This window comes from Carassius auratus, chromosome 30 (assembly GCF_003368295.1).
Source record: "Carassius auratus strain Wakin chromosome 30, ASM336829v1, whole genome shotgun sequence".
Classification (NCBI taxonomy): Eukaryota; Metazoa; Chordata; class Actinopteri; order Cypriniformes; family Cyprinidae; genus Carassius; species Carassius auratus.
This window is the reverse complement of record NC_039272.1, coordinates 15890964-15915525: the sequence shown is the minus strand read 5'-3', so window position 1 is coordinate 15915525 and position 24562 is coordinate 15890964. Positions and strand designations below refer to the sequence as shown.

General features: G+C 36.0%; 1 protein-coding gene across 3 annotated transcripts in view; it reads left to right on the top strand.

Annotated features, from left to right (window-relative positions):
• Nucleotides 1-24562, top strand: part of LOC113049392 (disabled homolog 2-interacting protein-like) — a 116683-nt gene that overhangs the window by 10873 nt on the left and 81248 nt on the right. The window contains exon 1 of one of the 3 annotated variants that reach the window (XM_026211699.1): nt 5739-5839. The exons of 1 other annotated variant lie outside the window; for it this stretch is intronic. In XM_026211699.1, coding sequence (XP_026067484.1) covers nt 5800-5839 — 40 coding nt within the window. In that variant the 5' untranslated portion in view covers nt 5739-5799. Of the gene's footprint in view, nt 1-5738; nt 5840-15567; nt 15763-24562 lie in introns of those variants that run through there. One more of the 3 variants, XM_026211703.1, reaches the window with a different exon arrangement.

Sequence of the window (24562 nt, the reverse complement as noted above, 5' to 3'; positions counted from 1 at the left end):
GGAATGATCAATGTGGATCTTGTACTGCATTAAAACCAAGAGCACACACATGATGTCCAGCACCTGAGGAGCAAGATACGGGGGTGAGGAGGACATTTTTACACTGATTTTTGCTAAATAGTTTTATATATATATATATATATATATATATATATATATATATATATATATATATATATAAATTAATATTCTTAGCACTGCATGAATTTGTCCTTGTGTTATAGTGAAGTATCACAATGTGTATACATTGTCCTTGATTACTGCTTTACAGTGGGGAATAGATAAAGGCAAGTTGTTGCAGGTTCATCCATTATATTTCTTGCCATATACTTCAAAAATCAAATAAATAATCTATTATTTTCATTATTAAATCATTTCTTTCTAATTTTTCCATGTTTCATCAGATGGCCTCACAATGTCCTGTCAAAAGGTATAATAGCAATGATGTAAGAATTAGAAAACAGAGGACTGTGAAAACTGTCAGATATAAATGTGACTCAGCTCAGTTTGTTGTCCATGATGAGTAGAATACATATATGTAGGTTTTACTGCCCTTCTACCCCCAGGGGCCCAGTAGCACCCCCCGGAAGAGCCCAAAACTGTACATTTCAAATGGCTGTAAATCAGAGTCCAATTAACATATCATAGAGAAAATGGGCAGGATTATTTCTTATGCTATGCTGATAAAATAATGTTGAGCTCAGTTTTCAGAAATAAATGGAAAGCTGACATAAAGGCATTTTAAATATTGCTCACTGTAAAATACCACATTTCAGCCTGCCTCTCAAATATATCATAGAGGTTTGCACAATAAACATATTTAGATATCCAGTTTTCCTAAAAATAAATAATTTATTTCGTTTCGTTAATAAAAAGTTTTAAACTACATTACCCACAAGCCTCCGTCGTTCTATCTATGCAAAGGCAACACTAGGGGGCTGTTTTTTGTAGTTCATTGAAGTTATGCTTAGGGTTAGGATTAGGATCTCGCTAAAGATGTCATTTTTGTCAAGATAGCAACACTTCTTTGTTGACTTAATATATTACTAATGTGATGATAGCAGCAAAACATACTTTTTTACATGATGCGCTGTTTAATATGGGTTAAAAGATAGTCCAACCACAGACTGTCCTGAAAATTCATAGCCAATGACATCAAAGCTGAGCAGCAGCGACACACTTCCTTATCCATGTATGACCGACGTCTTTCGTTTTTCGGCTGAAGGGATAGATTCGGTTAACAATAGATTAAGCTTGCTACTTATTAGATTCGGTTTTATTAACGTCTTCACCTTCCTCCGTTGTTCAGCTTGACAAAAATTGGGCAATACTGATGTGCACATGCCCAGCAGTCGCAGTTGTATCCAACAGACAGATTCCTCTATAATAAATATAAGACACATTTTTAAGATTTATATATATTTTTTTTTTGACCAAAGACAAATATATTTACTAATCAAATGACGTGCTTCTAAACTTTACATTGTATATTACATTGTGTTTTAAAGTTAAAATTGTTCACATTTGTGTTTCTGTGATTTACCATTCTCTACCATTTGAACTCTAGGAATAAAAACTGAAATTATAAATGAATGAATGAATGAACAAATAAATACATAAAGCATAATAAACATGCATATTTTTGTAAGGATCTTCCATTATTTATTGATATGTCAAACTCATTTAAAGACAACATGCCCAAATTACTACACTGCATCCTCTGTCACCAAGCTCGTTTTTGCCACCATAAAGAATAAAAAGGCAGTTATGTTGTAAACATTAACTATTTTCAGTATGCAAATGAAAATGCTTTTATTAAAAAACAAAACAGTAAATACAGTATGTCTTTCAGAGAACACTGGAAAAAGTGTTGTGACCAAAATGTTATACAACACAATGTAAATGTTTCAAACTCACAAAAAAACACCATGAAGACATGCATGTCAAGTGTGCAATATATTTTTAATATGGAGCGCTATTTTTAACTATTGTTTTCATCACTGGTTCTGTAATGTATTCATTATGAGCTTATAATTAAAACAAAGTTACATCTTCTGCAAAAATCAAACCACTGCAAAGTCTAATCACTGATCCAGGGACCATTTCTGTGTGTGCGGGGGATAAAGAGTTAACGAGGTGAGTCCTTGTGCATGATGGAGCTACAGCGTTATCCTCAAACAATCCTGTAAGACAGAAAGGAAGGAAATATTAAATTACATTCAACTTATACATTACACTGTGTTTTGTTTAGACCATAAAAGAAGCCTCTGTAAAAACTTGAGAGTGTGTGTACGTGACAGTGTGTGAACGAGACTGTCCACGGTCTTAATAATGCCAAAGCACAGCGTCCTTAACACACACTAAACCTCTCCAATACTGCTCCGGAGCGCTATACAAAGCTTAGTGTATCCCATCATGCATCATGTTTTGGAATAAATCGTCAGACTTTTTGCCGAGATCTCACAAGAGGTCATGGGAAGCTGTCCAATGTACAGTATGTGAAATATTGATAATTAGTTATTAAAAATCTCTTTAAACACATAAGTGTCCCATAAGGCAGTGGCTCCCAATCCTGGTCCTGGAGAAGCCCAACACTGCACATTTGAGATGTCTCCCTGATCAAACACACCTGATTCAACTCATCAGCTCATCAGTGAAGACTCCAAGGCAGATAAGAGAGACACCAAAACCGTGCAGTGCTGGGGTTCTCCAGGATCAGGATTGGGAAACACAGTCATCAGGTCATGAAAAGTTCGACACACACTTGTGGTCATCATGCTCACTCGAACACTAGGCCAAATACAGGAAAGACTTCAAATAAGTAATCAAGTGGTCAAGTGCAAAGATGGCAAGTGTGGGTATTTGGACAGTGCAACAGTTTAAGAAACAACAAATGCTGTACAAATTATAACAGCAGGAATGTTTGATAAAAGAGACAAACTATCACAGACTTACTGCTGCATTTATCTGCCTCCGCAGCTTTCTGTCTTCTCCATTTCTGAAGGAATCCCTCTCCAGAAACACCACTGGGCTGACTGCCTTTATGTCTTTTCAGCTAAAAATAAAAATAAAAATAATAAAATGGGGAGAGTAAATAAAATTGAATTATATAAAGAATGTTAATAATGATCTGTGAGCAAAATATTTAGATATAATAAATATATATAAATGTATATATAAATATAAACTGATATGAATGAACTGCAAAATGGAAAAATACATGTTTTTTTATTTATTTTTAATTTGATTTTTTTTTTTTTTGGGATTTACATTAAAAGGTATTAAAAGCATGGTACAGAACATATGATTACTGTGATATCTGTCATATAAAAGCACATAAAAACACTAACATTACAGTGATACAAACATAGCTGGTTTGGTGATTATTGTATTGTTGTATTGATTATTAATATACCATAGTAAAACTACAGTTACAGTTACTAATGTCCTGTTTACTGTGTTTTAACTTCACATTTCATTTATTACTATTGTAAGTGTCGTGATTACCATGATTTTACTACAAATACAACTTAAATCATTGATCCTGAAATTAATAATAATATAAAACTGTTCGAAGGTCTATGGCACGTCACGTGACAGATAGAGTTTAATCAGACTAATTAGCAGCTGTGTTCATTTATTTAAACGCAATGAAACTCAAAGACAGCCGCGGATGACCGATATAATACAGCGATTAAACATATGGCACTAATTTGATTAATAAATAAGACAGAATACATTTTATAAAAGGCATTAAAAGAGCGTATATACGACTACTCACCCAAACTGTGGAACTGATAGCAAGTATCGCGATGTGTGCTGAATGAGACTTCTTGAACGTGATTTCATAGCGATAAACATCTCATGTCCTCGTGTCAAATTCTGACGCCAAAAGTTTCCCATTGAAAGCAATGAAGGTCGTAGTGCTTCGATATTCGACGCCGAGAGGCACATTTGGCGTCATAAAAGTGACGCTAGGGGCGCTTGACCATGCTTCGGTTTTTGACGCCTTTGGAGTGAGAATGGGTTGTATATATATATATATATATATATATATATATATATATATATATATATATATATATATATATATATATATATATATATATATATGTATATATATGTATATGTATATATATGTATATATATATATATATATATATATATATATTTATTTATTTATTTATTTTTTTTACCAACCACATTTAATTATGTGGTATTGGGATCATTCAGAATATATATAAAATCTCAATATACTGTATAGTTTAAAATATTTGTATATTTCTAAATATAAATCTGAATATATATATTATATATTATATATTATTAGGTAAAAATTGATAGCCTGAATGCACTGTAAGTCGCTTTGGATAAAAGTGTCTGCTAAATGCATTAATTTAATTAAATTTTTGATATATAGTATATAGTTCATTATTAACTGTAGTTATATAGTTATAATAATTATAAACACAGTATAGTTGTGTTTGCATATTGAGTAACATTGCATATTCAGGATATGTAAATGTATATTCAAATTTATAATTTTATATCCAGTATATTATATTATACTCATTCATAACACATAACATGTATAAAATTGTATTAATGTATGGTCAATGTATGGAATTGTTTTGAAAGTGTTTCGTGTTTGATCCCACCGCAAACTGAATAACTGATAGAAGATAAAAGAGAAACTGAAGTATATCTCTATCACCCTTTGAGAACTGGAGCACCTTCTGTTTGATATTTCAAACCAGAGGACAAAAGTGGGAACAACCCCACTACGCTGATCTATGAACATCAAAACATTTTAATGGGGAGTTGAAGAACAGAAAACATGTATCGTGCCTCAGTACTGCAAATTAAAAGCTTAAACCAAATCAATAGGGTACTCATCAGGGAGCCTTTTTAACATATCTCTCAAATACTTAATAATAGCATTGTTGATTTCTGTATTGTGTTCTCTGTTGGCTAACCCAGCTTCTGCACATCAGTGTAGGGCTGAATGCTGGGTACTGACATGTCAAAAAAACTTCAAATCACCATTAGTGCATGTAGCTCACAGACAAACTTCAAAGTTAAACATAGATTGTAATAGATTGCTGTTGTCCTATTACCCATTCATGTTTATCAGGGATGCATAGCAAAGTAAAGCTAAATTAATGGCTCATTGAAATGCTTTGACTGATGGTATGCTGGTAGCTCATTATCACTCATATACACTAATGTACTAGTGTGCAGTTTGATACTTAACATATGTCATGGAGATTTTCAGAGTGAACGTGAATGTGAGCACATGCATTATTTTTTAACTTTAACAATATAGCATTTATGTTTCTTGGCTCAGGTTTATTAGTGGCTTCCATAAATATTGGCTGGTTTATTTGTCCTTCTGTAAAGAGACTGCCGACAGTGTGAGTAAAATCTGCAAAAGTCTTGTCACTGATACTGTGTCTTTAAGAAGCATGTGAAAAGTAGGAGCAAAAGAGAGACCGCAACTTACAGGAATAGTCAATCTGCATGCACGCCACATGCATCCATTCTGGGTCTGTTTTTCTCTCTCCGTCTCTCCCTCTCTGGAGCAGTAGACAAACACAGAACAACAGTTGGGGCACAGAGCAGTTCTTTACGCATAGGATAAAGGGAGAACCTCTTCTCTCTCTCTTTCCCTCCCTCTCTCTCTCTCTCTCTCTCTCTCTCTCTCTCTCTCTCTCTCTCTCTCTTCCTTTCTCCTCCCATCTGTCTCCTTTCGGTACTGTTTTTCAGTTGTTGGACAGCAGTTCAGCAATCTGTGAAGTTATGGAGTCTGAGACGAGTCCTGAGTCGGAGGGTCAGTCCGGTAAGTGCTTGTGGAGGAGAGATGCTCTCGGCCCATGACTCAGTATTGGTGAACTGGAGATGGATTGCTGGCATATAGTGTTTAAAATGCTGAAAAACTACATGCATGAGTTTGTACAAAACTATAGTCTCAGCCTCTGACAGCATGCCTACCGACCACGCGCAGCCTGTTCACTTAACGGCTAATGGATATTGTACAGAAACTAGAAAACACTTGCAAATAATTACTGAATGTGCCAAAGTTCACAGCATTAGTGGCTTCAAAATCTTTGAAATTGTTGCATTTTAAATTGAGGTGTGTTTAAAGCAATTAGTGATTATAAGATATCCTGGAGCATAACTGTATGTGTTGCTGTGTTTCTGAGTTTATGTGAAATCATTTTGATCAGAAATTTTAGCCATGTTTTTTTTTTTTTTTTTTTTTTTTGTGTGTGTTTTTGTGCTGCCATTCTCTCTCTCTCTCTCTCTCTCCCTCTCTCTCTTTCTTATTTATATGTCTGTCTGGCTGTCTGTTTTTTCTTTTCGGTCTGTTATTGTGGTCTAATAAATGTTAGGTAAATCCAGTGTTAAATGGTCCATTATGTATGTATAAATGTCTATCAGCTAGTCTATTCCTGTCTAAGTTGGTATTTTCTGACCAAAATAAGCTGCAATTTGAAGAAGACAAAAAGAAAAAAGTCTTTCTAGCACTGTACTTAAGAACCACATGCATTTCTGTCTTTAGAATGAACATAGTGAATCCAAAGATGTACTTTAAGGTGTAGTTCAAGCAGGTAGTGTAATACTGTTATTTTACTATTTTATTATTCAACTTTTTTTGTCTTTCTCTGTCCATCTCTACTGTATAGGCACTTATATTTTCTAATCGGCTGTTGTATTTCTTGAAGGAGTGTGTGTGACGTGGGTTGTGGGTGACTGGAGTGTGCTGTGCAGACTTGATTATGTTAGAGGGAGTTTCACATTTTAAAGGAATTGTGTTTCTCTAAATTGTGTGTCTCTTGTGGCTTTAGTTTGAGAGGGGGAGAGAGTATATGTATCTGTGCGTGTGTGGGAGAGAGAAAGAGAGACGGAGAGAAAGTGTGAGCGAGTGGGACGGGATGGGAGGTGGACTTATGTACACAAATAAATCTTTCTCCTCTCCTTCACATTCTCCCTCTTCTTTTCCGCTCGCATATTTAAATCTCCAATGTCAGAGAGCTCTAAAAACCCAATGATTAAATTATGATTTGACTATTTTTTTACTTTTCTGTATGCACAGAGATTACGGTGCAGGTCTAGGTAAGGAGCTCTGGAAGAATGTGGTTAGCTGAATGAGCCAATTGCTCAAGTATTTCATGGAAACAGGACATTCAGGGTCCAACTGGGTCGATATGCTGGACAGAGAGCGATGGAGAGCTTGCAAAGAAAGCTAGCAAGAAAGAAAATGCAACCCCTGCCAAGGGAACCCAAATCCATGACACAGTAGTCGAGTCCAACATCTGTCTTAAGCGCAGGCCAAACCTCAAAATATCCCAGAATAGCTCTAAATAACACAGTACAACCGACCTGCCTCGGCAGAGTGGGTGCCCTCCCATATAAGTAAAAATGTATCACCATGAGATTCAAGGCAGTTAAAACCTTAAACCAAGACCAATTCATAGACCGGACTCTTGATGTACCCATAAGAGAGTTTCTTTTGAATATGCAATTTAACAGCCAAATGAAGGAATTAAAAGCTTTAGGATCCATTGAAGCATTTTGAGTCATAATGGGACGAGAGATGCACTTATCCTCAGAGATAAAGCCATGTATATCAGTAGAGCAAAAACTGCTCTGAATGTTCATATCTGTTTATCTAAACCAATTACAGGAGTTGAAGAAAGAAAACATTTTATGAAAACAGGGCTGGACCCTTTCTTAGCATTTGGTGTATCTTGTGTCATCTGCTGCAGTGATGAAGTGGAGGACTATCTCCAATGTAGTGAGTATTCAGACGAGAGTAATTAAAGATAAGAGAGAGCAAGCAACCAGGGCAATGAAAAGGATAGACATCATTTGGAAACTTCTCTCTCCTGCCACTCCAGGGAATCTCATCTTTTTTTCTGTTATTATTACGAGTGTATGTCAGCAGGGTGCTAATTCCATGCTTTACTATCTGAATCTTAATCTACAGGGGCTTATTTAATCCTTTGTGCTGTTTTAAAGTTGAAAGATTCCTATGTTATTTTGACTAAGGCATGATGAAACGGCTTTAAAGGCCTATAGCTTTGGAGAAATTACTGTAATGGTAGGCCTCTAGTGGCTTTTTGCTTTAAAAAAAAATGGCGATGGTGGCAATGGAGATACCAGTGATGAGGATTAAAGAACTATTTCTGCACAACCTTACACTTAAAAAAATATTTTAGTTGGTGTGACCCTAATGTTTTCAGTTTGATTCAATCATTAACTACTGATTCAGTCAATTTTGATGTTACCGCGGGAAGAACATAAATGTATTTGATTTATTCAAGGCAAAAGTATTATAACTATTATTATTAGGTTAGGGGTTTTCAAAAACAGTGGGCTTTTGACACAACATACATAATGGCCACCACAACACTTTACTAATTGTCACTAGTAAAAAAAAATAATAATTCACAATGTATTGCAATTAATCGCATCTAAAAAAATATTTTTACATATTACATATTACATGATTGTGTACAGTGTATATTTTCTATTTATATATAAATACAAAGACATGCATGTACACTCTAAAAAATGTTGGGTTGTTTCAACCCAACTTTGGGTCAAATATGGACTAACCCAACTTTTGGGTTAAAAATTTAATTACAATATTATATATATATATATATATATATATATATATATATATATATATATATATATATATATATATATATATATACATACATGATAGATAAACACATTACACATACATATAGTATGCAAACAAAAACCTTTATTGTGGAAGAAATTAATCGTAAGACAACACTAGTTTATAAAGAGTTAAAAAAAATTGTCATTTGTTTAAAGTTCAAAAGAACAGCATTAATTAGCAATAGAATTCTCTTGATTTCATTATAAATGTCATTTATATTCTCTTTGTGAGAAAACTGTATAATGTTAAAATGCATGTTATATGTAGAAAAAAAAAATAGCAAACCTTATGCAATCTGATGTAACGGTAAAAGGCCTAGTTTATATCATTGTGGGAAGATTTTGCAGTTAGCAATCTCCTGACTGCCCAGATCTCAGTGGTTCATCTTGATTTACAGTATCTGGTTGTGTCTTCTACAGTTACAGTACTGACTTAGCAATATTGTTTGTGTTGCATGTATTTGTGTGATAATTTTACTAGGTAATAGTCCTTATCATAGCCAGGTTCTTGGTTCATATTTTGTGAAATAAAGTAGTCTTGGCCCTACAGTGGTTGTCAGGAAGTTGCTGAGCAAGTGCCATAATGAAATTCCCTGCGTAGGACTGTAATTAAACAGTTATATCTAATTAGCTTCTCTATGCAAAATCAGCTCAGGGAGCATTTGGGCTCAGTGCAGAAAATGTATGGATCAGTGCTAGACACCAAGAAATCACTTAATGATGGCAGTTTGCTTTCCTTTGTTGATGCATTTTCTTTTGTCAACAGGAAGTTAATGCTTATAACATTTGGTTCGTGGCTATGCCATGGTCCAAAAATGCTCTACTTTATAGTAACTTGTTCAGGTGTTGTTAGTAGGAGGGACATTCAGTTTTACAGGGCATTTGATAGGACAAACACCTGTGTAGTGCAGGATGACTCCACAATATTTAGTGTCTGTTTTCCTAAAAGACTGGGACACATTTTTAAATAGGAATATTTTCATTGCTACACTACTGTGCTAAAAGCAACAAAATTCCAACCTCATGGGGTCTTTAAATCATTTTGGGGTGAGAGTTGGGAGAGAGAGTCCTTTCTTATGAGATAGAACACAGCATCCCTGGCCCTCATTGAAATGGAAATAGGCCTTGATATTTGTCGTCCTACTTCACTCTTCCTTTTCTTTGAGCAGAGTAGAGGAGAAGAGAGAGCAAGTGGAGCCGGAGAGGGAGGAAGGGAGGGCGGGAGTATTACTATAATTTTTCCCGAAGTGATAAACAAGGCAAGGCAAGGCAAGTGACTCTCTCACTTCTGGCCTATGGGAACTGCATACATGTCTGTTTTGACTGGAGGGGACTCTAATTATTAGACCAAAGACAAAAAAGTATGTGTATGCGCGTCCCCATTTAATTGAATACCTTGTGGGAAGAATGTCTTTATATTCTCTTTAGTCTTTTGGGTGTATCATTCTTCGTCTCCAGAGTTGCTCAAAGGGGGGTTCATTACAGAAGCCCATGAGAACAGTAAGGGAACAGATCAAGTTTGATGTTCTATCCTTCAGCTTTTGCTAGCATCTTATTAAGACTCTTGGGGATCCTTTGCCACCATCTGCTTGTCCAGCAGCAATGTCTTTGTATGTGTGCCAAGTATGCTGGTATTTGAAACTTTCAGAGTTATTTTTATGTGTCCATATGTCTGTCTTTCTGTGCGTTGCGTGTATGCACATTTGCATATGCTGCGTTGCTCGCGTTTGTATTCAGAGTGTTTGAAGATCGACCTCGAAAAACTGTGTGAAACAAAAAACTTTTGCAATGCTGCTTAATAATAAGCTGATAGAGTGAGTGAGAGAGTGACTGAAAGGGTTAGAAAAAGAGGGGTTTAATCAACACTTCTCTGCTTGAATGTGGCAGTGCTATCTCATTCCTCTTCAGAAACAAATCTAATCTCCGTCTGGGCAACCTTCCATTTATGCAAAGCCGTGTTCATTTCTGGAGAATACCAAACTCAAATACGGGATCAGATTGTGTACACAATTGATGCCGGTGCTCCGAAATAATCAAAATGCATCTTTAATAGGTGATTGTAGAATTTATTAATTTATTTTGTAAGAGGTGCAGTTTTCACATCTATGAAAAGTTTTTTTAAATAAATAAGTTTAGTATGATAATTGTGGGTTCTTCATGGGAAATTGGAAGGTTTTTTTTTTTCCAATAGTAATTTATGTTGTTATATAAATTCCTCCCTTTTTTTAAATGTTTTTAAATGTTTCCTTTTTTGGTCACCTTCCTAGTTTTGGTTAATTGATTCCTCCCACCTGTTTCCAGTTCCCTCATCACCTCCTGATTGTTTAAATACCCGTTCTGTTGAGTTCTCCCTCGTCCGTGATTGTTGATGTGTTTAGATGTTTGAATGTAAATGTATTGTAACCTGATCTGAGTGGTAATGCTAAATGTAATCTTGTATATTGTCTGTTTTCCCCTTCTTCATCAGTAAACTCCTAATTTGTTCCAGATCCTCTTCTCGCACTTTGTTTTACGTTTAGCACTACCTTAGTTTGTAACAATCATATAAATTGTGAGTTTTAAAATTATCGAAGATATAAAGAATTGAAGATAAGAAATGAAAGACCTTAAGAATGAGTGGTGGAAGCAGTAATATATCATTTAAATGAATTTGAACGGACAAGTTTGTCAAAGAGAAATTTAGTTACAGAACAATGGAGGACTGGGTCTGTCTCAGGCTTTTAAATGTCTCGAGGGTTTCAGCATAGAGCTTGTAGAGCTAGTCTGTTTTCTGAAGACGCTCTGTGATCTGAACACTTATGTAGACTTTCAGTTTGTTTGTTGGTGATGGAAGCCCTGCTGCGTGAGTGTGTGTTTCTGTGTGTGAAGGAGAAGAGAGACTCAAGAGTTCACAGGAGATGTGGCTGTCAGATGTTTCCTGCCTTGTATAAAGTAACATTGAGAAGAAAATATTGGGAGCAAAAGAAGAATTCATATTGTTTCCTTTCACTAAAATTTCTGTTAAAGTGGTAACTAAAGTAAATCAAAAGCTTTATGGCCTGAAACTCATTAAATGACAAGCTGAAATATTTACAGAAGAAACATCTGTGTCTCTGGATGAGTTTGTCTCTGGCCGTTTCACATATTCTTCACCTAAAAGTAAAGTTCGCCCCCCAAAAATTTAGTTTTGGACTTCATTGATTTAGTGTGGACAAAAATAAAATTAAAAAAACACTTGTTTTGAGCTCCATACAAGCCATAAAGTTTTGGAACAATATTAGGATGAAAGTTTAGGTAAGGTGTTTTTTTTTTTTTATTATTGTTTTTATTATTTTAATTATTTTAATTATTATTATTATTATTATTATTATTATTATTATTATTATTATTATTATTATTATTATTATTATTATTATTAAGAGTGGATTAATGGCTGCTGAAAATTCAGCTTTGCATTAACAGGAATAAATAATATTTTAAATTAATGAATGAATTATATATTTTAAAGATTGTATTTCACAATAGTATGGTTTTCTTTATCAAATAAATACAGCTTTGGTGAGCATAAGAGATTTCTTTCAAAAACATTCTTTCATAAAAATAATGAGCACCAAACTTTTGAATGCTAGCTTTAGTTGCAGTATATGATCAAAGGTTGCGTTAAATGAGGATAATAGAAAAGGTACTGCGATCACAGGCTTTCCCATCCACATGGGATTAAAGTTCTCAGAAGAACCCAGAGTTGGCATAAAAAAGTACAATTTTTCTGAGGTTTTGTGCAAAAAACCAAGGGTTCAATTCAGGTTATTAAAAAGAGAAAGTATATAATGAAACACAAATTTGCCTAACCTTCTCCAGGAAAGCTAGTCCCATTCAAACGGGACTTTACTCGCTGAGCTCTGTAGCTTTGTGTGCATGCGTTTAGAAATAGCATCGCTGGAAGGCACCCTACAAATTCCAATCCGTTGTTCATGTTTAGAACAAAAGGCCTGAGAAGACACTTTTGTTGAGCAATCTAAGCACTGTTGAAAGGAGCAAGCGTTGATTTGGATGCTGGTGAAAAAAAAACATGTATGACTGCTAAGCGCTTCCTCGGATGAGAAGCTAATCACTTTTGCTAACAGCAAGCGAACAGAGTCTAATCCATCTTTCATCTGGTCGGTTTTTCTTTCTTGTTCAGTGGATGGAAATGCAGAGCTGAGGTTAAAGCTGAGTTACAAAAGCTCACTGTTGAAGACGGCTAATAAGTCCTTTCTTAAAAATACCATTCTGTTACAACATGTTTCTGACCATGTCAAGCATGTAGGCCTTGCTGGAAACTGCCAGACCTATTTTGGGGGTGTTTTAAGCCAGACCTTCCCTCTTGGAGTGCTCTTCTGTCTCTCGGGTGGTAAAGTGAGGCGGCCTTTTCAGACTCTGGAATGTTTCACTTGTTCATTTCAAGGCGGGAATTCAGGTGCTCTGTCATTTTTTAGCTTTCAGGACAGGCACTCATGCTGACCACTGGCCTTTCTCACACAGGCTCGTCCCAGACCTCCCATGGGTCATTCACAGGGAGGGCTTTGTCTCTGTGGTGACAGCTGTTGAAATTCTTCCTCAATGCTATGAAGGTTTTCTACAAAACCTGCCTTCTGGCGATTGTGTCAGACTTTAGCTAAAGAAATGATGCAGTGTTTACACAAAGTGCTACACAAAGATGACGGTTCGTTATGTTAATAATAATAATAATAATAATAATTTAAAATAATACAAATGCAAATATGTAATATAAAATGTGTAGAAATAATGTTGCATATTAGCGATTTTCAGCAGCTTGCAATAAACAATCTTGACGATTTGAATTGCATTTCTGAACTGTAAGCAGCTTAATTAGCACTTGGTCTAAATGTGGCACTTCGATCTAGAAATAGCTTTTAACCCCATCAAAGTAAGTGATTGTGCAGTGACTGTATACTTCTAAAGGTCTGTTTTAAAAGGTCTGCCACCTTATCAGGTTAGTGTTAACTCTGTCTGCTGCAGTGGGCAATCATTAGATGTTCATTAGTTTCGGTTCCATTACCTCAGTGTCATTAAAGGCATCGTTAGAGGTTTATCTAGTGTTTACTCAGCGTGTAATATTAAAACATGAAAAACTAGAGTGAAATGTGGTGAAATAATTAGTGCTGAGTGCATAGCTTCTTAGTTAGGAATGAAGTTTATTGAATGAGAGTATGAGGTGGTTCTGTAGAAATGAATACTAACTGTCCTCTGGGGCTTTTGGAAACATAGTTGTCAAAGTGAATGTAAAATTGATCTCATATATTGTTCCTTTCTCTTTGAGGCATGGGCTCTTTATTTTCATTGTACAGAGACATGAAAACCTTTTGAGAAATGCTGGAACTGAGATCCAGAGTTGTAAATGAAACAAGTGAATGTTTGTCAAAATATACAAAACTCATTTAGAGAAGTAATTAAAAGTGCTGTAACTGTGAAATGAGTGCTATATGTAAATATTAATGTGTTTATATAAGGTTCCTTCCTGACAGTGAAAGACCGTGGAAGTACTGTATAAGACATGAAATAATAGTTGTTTCATAATATCATAGTCGTAATCACCACCATTGTGGGAGATTGATTATATTTTTCAGTTCAAACTTTCATTTTTTATCAAAATCAACTTGGACTCCAGGATGTTGCTATATTATCCTAATACATTTTATTTAGGTAATTATTTTTTTTAGTTAATGAAAATGTGTAGTAGACAAAACTGACACAGAGATCCACAAATCCACATCGCATTTACGTTTACAGAGCTCCTTTAGATTTCTTTATACAAAAATTGCCAAATTCTGTAACACTGCGTACTGTGCTGTAATTTCCATTTTTATGTCTGGACTCTGTCTGCATTTTTTGCATCATGGAAATAATAAGGCCCTACAAAAAACTAACAAATTTGACTAATGGTATAATAGGACCTGCATGTCTTCTCCTTGCTCCGATTTCTCACTCTCTCAAACTAAAATCCCAACAGAACCAGAGTGGGCTTTTTTTTCTTTATTTGCCTATAATTTAGGTTATATCAGCATTTAACACAAACTATGAGAGGGGTAGACTTTTTTAGCCAACCTTGACCAAAAAAGATCTTATTTCGAGTTATTTTTTACCTGTTGTTAGATTAAAAATACATTAAAAAAAAAAAAAAATGATTGGCTTTAAACGTTTTTTTGGGGCAGACCTCACTAATAGAAGCTTAGCTCCCCTGTCCATGAATCTCTAGTGACGTCCCTGCTTCAACTTACAGCTGTGTAGAGTCCTCCACACAAGTTGTATGAGTGTGTAATGATACTTTAATGAGAGGTTGGCTTCTGTTCGGTTCTTTGTGTAGCGCTGCTGCTTCTCGGCTGAAGTAGAACCCAATCCTGATGTCTTTGCCTTCTCGACCACAGCCTGACGTCTGATTGGTCCAGTATCCGTCTGGAATTTAGCTTTCCCTGCTCTTGACCCCACCCTCCCTCTGCCCTGAGGGCGTCAATGAACAACGGCATTCCCTTACACAGCCGCGTGTGCATATGTATGTGTGTTGACTATAGTGCTGGAAGGGAAAGGGGAATACTCTAGTGCTTTTCTTCCTTTTAAACAGACATAAATTAACATAGTCACATCTAATGATTAAAGTTTTTTTTTTTCTGGAAATGTCTATGTCCTGTTGGTTTGTATATTAGTTGAGCTTCTATTATTATTCTCAATGAAGGAAAGACAATCCTTTTCCTCTTGCTCTCTCATTACATACCTACACATTCTCTCTCTCTTGCTCCCTCTCTCTCTTTGCTCGCTTGGCTTAGATCTTGTGTAAAAGGGAGGGTCTGAACTCTGTTTTCAGTGAATGATCCTCCCGGAGTCTAACGCTAGCATACACTCGCTCTCACTCACACACACACAAAGCTGCTATTCCCGCTAGGAAGAGAGTGTGTGAATGAAGAAACAGGAAAGAGAGAGAGTTTGGATGTGGCTGGACTGTTACTGGACAGTGGGACGTGTAACTGTAGGCTCTCCATGGTCTGATGAAGTGATGGTGTGAGGTGTTTCTCCACTGTTGGAGTGATTGAGGTAAAGATTACTTTTCATTCTCCTGCCGCTGTTTGTGGATCACTGACAGTGTGAGTGTGTGTTTGTGTAAATCAGTGTGGACAGGTGAAAACTTACCAGAAACTAGAGCAAGTGCTTTAACATTCTAGGGTTGTGGAGTCATGCTGTACTCAGTGTTTCATCAGCAAGCTCCTCTGCTATTGTTTTGTTGCTGTAAAAGTTATCACTCTCATTATAAATGAAAATGTGAAAGTTTTGTATCTGATAAAGGGTTTATTCAAAACCATAAACTTGTCTCCGTCCAGTGTAGAAGGTCTGCGTCCACTAGCACCAGCAGAGAGCAGTTCAGAATTGGAGATCTGTCATTTGTAATCAGTGAGGCCAATTTATTGATTTATTCAAATTGGCACAAATTGAATTTTGGCACATAAGTACATTTTTATATAGACTTTGAAAAGTGTATTTGAAAGTCAGTTTATGATCGAAATCTGATATAAAGTTTGTTTATTTTATTTTATGTCATGGCCTGATATTTGTTTTACATATCCTGTTATATATTTGAAATAATCACACTAATAGGAATGCACAACATATGTAACATATGAGGGATAGATATTCCAATTTTAAAATATTTATTCATATCGATCTATGTTGTATAAACCATCATTTAACACTCACTTTTCATATTATTCTTAACAAGCACAAAATTTTACATTGTTAAATGTAATCTTTGGCAGATTTAATAAAAAAAGAAAATTCATATTGCACTTTATAATGTTTTGATGATGATGATTATTATAGCAGTTCAAAGGGTTGTTTGTTATTCTTTAGTGGATTTTTTATTATTATTATCATTGTTATTATTTAACCAAATAGTACTGAATTTTAATGTTGACCATTCATCAATTTTGCCATACTGTACCTTCCCTGTATACCAGGATGTGGACATGCAAGTCTGTGTCAAACTTGAGTGACATGCTTTCAACATCTCCCTACGAATACACCTAATATGCAAACCAGTTTTTCAACCAATCCATGGCTCTCCATGCAGGACTGTATTCACAGATCTTTGTTGCTCTATTAATAGCCCGAGACAGGGCAGGGAGTGAGGCTGCAGCTGAAGGGAAGGAAGTGGGCCTGGAGAGCACAGGGATTACCGGGGTCACTGCACTAGAGGCCCCGCACCGGCCATTCCCTGAAACCGCGCTGTTTTGGAATGCTAGAGTGATTGGTAGCAGCCATGCCGTAAAAATGAATCCCACCGCAAAACTCCTTTTCTTTGCATGACTACATGTCTTCAACTAGGTTCCATGCCCTTACTGTTGTCTAATAGCTAATCCCTAATCTTTGCCTGTCGTACCAGAATAAAACAAAAGAGACAGACAATAAGCCAGGGAGAAAGAACAGTCTCTGCGGCATGATGCAATACCGTCACAGCTGTGACAATATGTACGGTCAATTACGGTCTGAATAGGGGAAGGTAAATGAAAATTAATAACTAGATCCTCAGAAAGAGAGACTAGATAAGACATTCTCATTTTACTTGCAAAACATCCGTCTTGAGCACTTTGAGAGTTCTTTCCTCATGTGAGAGTTATGACAGTACAGACTCTCTGGGTTTATTCAGGGGACTTTACCTGTGGAATGTTAACTGCCTTCATTTTTCTCCTGTCACACACTCTTTCTCCTCCCGCTGGCGAAACTCTCATCCCCTTCTCCATGCGTCAGTTTCCAGCACCGCTTCTGTCAGTCAAAGCTCGACCCGGCACCCAACGCTTTGACCCGCACCTCTCCTGAAACTTTACTGTGGCTCTGAAGCCTTTGATTGGTCACGTATCCTGCTCCACTTAGACCCCCTATACACCTGGTTTTAATATGTGTTTCCGGTGACTGGATTACATTTTTACTTTTATCCAAAGCGACTGACACTACCGTTCAAAGGTTTGGGGTCAGTAAAAGAAATGAATACTTCAGCAAGACTGCATTAAATTAATCAAAAACAACAGTGACAACTTTAATGGTTTTTACAAATGAATGCTATTTCAAATAAATAATGTTCTTTTGAACTTTCTATTCTTCAGGAAATCCAAGTGTAGCAACTGTTTTCAATGTTGATAGTTTAAAATATTTCTTGAGTCAGCATATAAGAGGTATTTCTGAAGGATCTTGTGACACTGAAGACTGGAGAAATGTTTTGCCATCGAATAATACATATGAAAATTGAATTGAACAGTTTTACAGTTTCTGATGCATTTTTGATCAAAACAATGTGGCCCTGTTGAACACAAGACACATCTTTCAAAAAAAATATCTTACTAACCCCAACCTTTTGAATGGTATTGTACTGTACATTCAGAATATATGGCATTGCTATTAGAAGAGCTTTAGTCTTTATTAGAAGAACTTTAATCTGGACTCTTTGTTGCAGTTCTTTGCTTTTTTTTTTTTTGTATTCTGATATCCTAATGTGAGAAGAGACACTGCATGCTGTTTTGTGATGCGGTCACTCCATTTAATGAACAGTATCCCATTAATGATTTTACTGGATGGCATTTGGAATCTCATTTCACTCCCCAAATCCTCCCCCACATCTCTCTCCCAGTGTATTTTTCAAGGACGCTTAAACTTTATTTCCTCCCCTTAATTCACTTCTAGTCCTTATTAGCATACTTAACTGTGCACATGTTTTTGAAATGTAATATATATGTTTTTCTGTGAAATATTAAAAGCATTTTGAGTAGGAGACCAAAAAGACCAGTTTAAAGTTAGCTGGTTGTCTAATGCAACTTTATGGAAGGTGTCAAATCAATCGGCTTTAAAATATCAAGATACTATCTGGATTTGAAGTGCATGTTAATCCTAGGTGTAAATGGGGCCGTAGTTTTAGTAATTGACTCACTGCAATATGTGTTTGCATTGTTGTAGAGTGTTTTGACTTGCATTGTTAACGCTGGTTGATGAAGAGAATGTGGAATTTTTCATTCTTCAAAATCACTTCTTGAACTACATGCAAGATGTAGCTGGAAAAGGCGAGTGTGTGTGTGTGTGTGTGTGTGTGTGTGTGTGTGTGTGTGTGTAAAACAGGATGCTCATTGTTCTCTCCTCGTTACAAACAATCAGTTGGTCTTCTGATCCTTTCATGTCTAGTCAAACGGAATCTGATAATGAACTGCCACTAACACAGAGCTAAGAGTTCGTCACACATGCACCCAAACAGACACTGATGATGACAGGCGTATCTGTATGGATTTAACAAATCACATGCTTTATGATGCACTCAAAAGTGTGTGTGAGTGTTTTGTTATTTTGTGGTTGAAGAACCCCAAATTGGACCAAAAACTGAGGGACTTTTTTACAAACTTTCCCCAGCAGCTGTAGTGCAGATTGTTTGTCATTGTCATGGTAGCAGTGTGTGAGGGAGCTCTGATCGCTGCTGAGATGTGTCATGCTGTGAGTGACGTGTGCTTCACACTTTGACCTGGGCATCCACACACACACAATGCCCAGTGTGTTTGTCCTCGAACAAAACAGGAAAAGACATCCACGCTTGGTTCATTCTCCTCCATGAATACATATAGCCAGCAACACGTTTCTGACTGAGAGTCCAGACGGTGAATTTAGTCCACTGTTCCTCAAGGAGTGTTTGTACTTAAAAAAATCAAGAACAGTAGCTTAGGTTTATTTAGGAAAACTACAATGTCTTCTCAACAAACTCACACGCACACACTCGTTACTGTCGCAAACATAGGTACTTCCTTCTACAAGCACCAGGGACAAGCACTGACACATGTTTGCTGACATATTTTACATTTTACTGCATACACACACATACACAAAAAAACTGAGCGAGGTCACAACAGGAAAACTAAAGAATGTGCATCATTTCCACTGGTGCCCTCAGACTTCCTTCACTGTAGACATACAAACACCCAAACAGGCATTTAGTCATATACACAGAGGCATGTGGTATGTTATGAGCTGTGACCATAACAATAGGCTTGAGGAAAAAGTGTGTCACCATGGTAAAACAACGGGTATGTTCCAGTCGGCCAATATTGGCCTCATAAAGTGGATTTCATGGAGTGCTTGGCCATTTCTAGTGAGATTTCAAAGTCCGAAGGACACTATAGATGACATAGTATGAGTATGATGTATGATTAAAATTGACATTGAAGGGGTCATCGGATGCCCATTTTCCAAACAAACGTAATCCACTGCGTCTTCAGAGGCTCAAATGTCGCGAGTAAATGACGAGAAAATTGTTAGCTTGAATGCACAGTAAGTCGCTTTGGATAAAAGCGTCTGCTAAATGCATAAATTTAATTTAATTTAATTTAAATGACGACTGCTATATTCATTATTACATCCAACACCAGAACACCTCGGTCGCCTAGGAGCCATTCTTGCCTACGCCCCTGCTCAGGCGGCCAAACAATGGCGGACTGATGACAAGTCACTCAGGGCGGGTCTAAGGTAAAATGCTGATGTCAATCAACAATTGTGGGAGGGGCCTGGGTCTTTGTGACATCACACAGATGGGCATTTGAGAATGGCTTGATATAAGGAAGAGGAAATCTTTATCATAATAAGGTGGTTGTGTACACACACTGCCAAAACACATTTAAGTTCAAACTACTCTTAAAAGTGCATGTCGCATCCGATGACCCCTTTTAAAAGTTTATTAATTCTACCTGAAATGGAGTATGTGAGCCCCTTTACTTGACAGCATTATGATCATGGGTTGCATAGTCCTTTATCATTTAATGTAAGAGTTTTAATTTATATTCATTTAAGCATATAAAATATAATTTTCTATGTAAATATGTAGCTTTTATTTTTATATGAAACAATGATTTTTGTGTTAAACAATGTCACTTAACATAGTTTTCCATAGGAAAAAAACATATTCAGTGACCAAAAACTTGTTAGATAGCTAAAAAATGAAATCTACTGAGGAGAGTTTTGTTAAATATATGCACCACATGACGTTCTTTATCATTTTTACTGTTCTACAATGTTTAATTTGTGCTTGAATAAATCTGTCAAGTTCTTATGACAGCCACTTTTCAAAATGTTATATTACCAAAAACAAATTGGAGTAGAAATGTAATTATGTAATTGTAAAGTTGGTATTATAACTTTGTTTGGTGATGGTGACAGATAATCTGGGTGATCCAGTATTGTAATCGAAATTTAGCATAAAGCCTTGATCCAGATGTGCACATGCACGTGTTTTTTGAATGTCATTTCAGGCTTCTTGCATAACAAGCTGTTTAAGGTCTTTCTAACTTCCTCCCCCAAAATACATCAAGGTGAAATATTTATATGTGGCAGAACTTTTTGCTTTTTACTTTAAATAATTTGCAAGACTTTGAAATCTCCTGTGATCTAGCACTGGAGTGAGACTATATATGAATATTTATCCAAAGTTCTGTCTATGATAAGCAAACATGGTTAAGATCTCTTTCTCTAAATACGAGTTCAAATATGAAACTTACCCAAAGCTGAAATACTTGTGATTTAAGATTTGTGTATAGAGTCAAGAAAAGCAAAGATCGTATGTTTATTTTTCAGAAAGTAGCAGTAACTTACTTTCTTAGTATCTGATTCTTACATTGCTTGTTTGTGGATACTTTAAACAGTGACTGACATCAGATATCTTGTTGCCTTCATCCATGTGACCAGATCTCTCTTTCTGCCTGCACTGTATCAGTAATTCCTGCATTAGACCGTGCTGGTCATGAGTGACTCAGTACTTCTATTCATTCAGTCTGTTATTGTGCACAGTTTACAGTTCCATCATTTCAGTTTCAACATAATTGTGTCAAGTGTAGTGCAACCTGTTCCTTTTAGATCAAATTTAATTTTCAAGTTCAAATTATTTAAATTATTATTTATTTCAGCGTTAAACTTTATTTAAACAATAGCTATAGCAGGTACCACATAGAAATGGCGTGAAAGCAAAAGCAAAAAGACTGAACCTGCAGATATTTTTATAGGCCCACAATAAGTTTATCTTATTCTGTGTCTTTTACCAATGATATAAAACTCAGAACTTATTACTTTTTCTCTTTTTCCATAATGGCAATAATTTCATGTACTGAAGGATCTGTGCGGGTGATGCAATGTCTTTTTGCCTCTGACATGTTTGTATGAGCGTGTGCAGGTGCACGTGAGCACATGTTCAGGATTGTTGCCGTATTGCAGAGCATTGCATAACAATCTGTCAGAGATATTGATACATGACTCAGATTATCAAAGCTCTCTATCTCATCTGCATAAAGAAAAGAGAGACAGATGAAAAACTAAGATAAAAGAATGACTGATTTAGCTCTGGGTAGATGATAAGTAATTATAATTACAAAGATACTGACAAGAGTGACAGTTTTTGAATAGTGCATGTGCACATTTTTTTAAAGCTAGACTGCAGCTCAGTGCGTTTAATTAAAGATAAATGTGTTTGCAACTTCTTTTCTTTTTTCTTTCTTAGTTGTTAGACCCCCCCCCCCCCCATTAATGTGTTCATTTTCTTAAAAACTCTTTGAATATTGCACACATTAACAGTAGTACTTCCGTGATCACTATAAACTTTTCCACAAAAGTGCAATTTTACAAATTATATGAATTCGTATGAAATCAATTGTATGCCAGTTTTAAATGTGAAGTGCATCATTCTAAAAAGAATAATAATGGTCAGTCCAACAAGTATAAATAAGTGCACATTTGTTATTGGTATAACTTGAAGCTGTTTCTGTAAGAGTGTGGCTCTACTTAGGTTTTGGGAACCTTAAAAGGCTGTTAACGCCTCCTCAAAACATTTCAGAATCTTTGAGGAGACTGTGCAGGGAAAACTGGGTCAGCTGCTACTGTGAGTATGTCAGTAGATTTGGGGTTTATTGTCATTCTTTCTTTTTCCTTTTTTTTTTAGAAACACATATACTGTGTAACAAATGATGACATCATTCTGCAGGTTATTCTCTCTGTTTGTATGTTCTTATGATGCACACATGCAGCACACATACATTCATCTTTTCCTTAGGAAATGGGGATTTGTTTCCTACTTGACAGAGAAACAACAAAAGCAAAGAAATAAACAGGATTATCAAGGACGAAAGATCCCATGTATGTTTTCAGTATGAGTAGGAGTTGATGAGCTCATCACATCACAAAACTGTCAAAAATTAGCAACCTTTTATTAAAATATTCCTGTCCGATTATTTTTTTTACTAATAACCGATGTCATAAATAATGGCTGCATATTTTAAAGGGGATCTTTTTTATTATTAGGCTTAAGGCCATATGCACTCACATTTTTAGCAAGCTATTTGAAGCATGTCTAAGAAACAACGGGTTTAATCCATTTACATTCCCTTTCCAAAGTTTGGACTTTCTTTGTGAAAGATATACAGCATCATATGATGCAGGAGGAACTGGGATGAGTGTGAGCTGATTAATGGCACAGGTCTAAAAATAAAAACCTGAGAAAGGAAGGGTGGATTTAAGCTTTATATAAAGGTCAAGAGCAGAGATGAAGAGGATTTTTACACTCATAAAATTATTCTTTATATCTGATTATAACAGACAGGTAGTCAAGAGTAAGAAAGGGTCACCTGTCTGTGTACTAGATCCTCAGAGATACAGACCAGGTGTGCATATTTATACATAAACATGCAAGTGTGTTGTAAAAAATAAATCAATAAAAACACAAAACTACTACCAGAGTGGAACCAGTGAGTATCTTAAGAGAGTACCATAAGATTTAACGTCTGAGTTGAGTTGTTCTGCCTCCACAGGTCTCTCTTAATGGTTTTGAACTGTAGCGCATGTCACATCAGTGTGAGTATCACTGTCGTGCTATTGGCAGCTGTTCACCTCTGTATCCAGGGAACTACGAGACACTTGCTGGTACCTTTGTTTTTCGTACAACAGACCAGAATATTATGTTCCATGTGAACACGCATTTATAATATCTGGAGAAAGCTATCCATTAACATTCCCATTAATCTCAATGGCAGTTGCTCAGCTGGCCATATCCTCTGGAACCATACTAACCAGACAAACTTGGCAAACACAGTCAGATGCGCACATTTTTCATAGTGCCCTCTAGTGGTAAAATGAACTTTTAAATAGGTGCTTGTATCTCAAGTAAATTCATACCAGAAATGCATTTTAACCTTTAAATGCATTTTTAATACATGTCTTTTTGAAGAAATTTACTTATTTTCACTTGTTTGTCAATGGCAGATTATTAAAAGTTTAGGCATTAGGATCTGATGATAAATGCTCTTGAAATTAACTGTATCTATAATGTATTTACTGTTTAAAAGTTTGGGATCAGTAAGATTTTATTTGTTTTGTTTTGTTTTTTGTTTTGTTTTTTTGAAAGAATGTTTTGAAAGTCTCTAATGCTCAACAAGACTGAATTTATTTAATAAGAAATGTACACTCAGAGAGGGGGAGAACATTGGCCCTCAAGATCAAGTCACCTCTGATATTGACTTTGAAATTGAGGAGAAGGATGTGTATCAGATATTCAGCCGACAAAATGTAAGGAAAGCGAGTGGCCCTGATGGGATTTCACCTGCCACCCTGAAGTACTGTGCTAGTCAGCTAGCCCCAGTTTTTACGGACATTTTTAATCAATCAATTGTTTTATGCAGTGTTCCGAGTTGTTTTAAGTCATCAACCATTATTCCAGTACCAAAGAAAAACAAAGCTGTGGACCTAAACGACTACAGACCGGTGGCCCTTACATCAGTGGTCATGAAATGTTTGGAGAGGTTGGTTTTGTCACATCTTAAACCTATTACAGCTCCATATC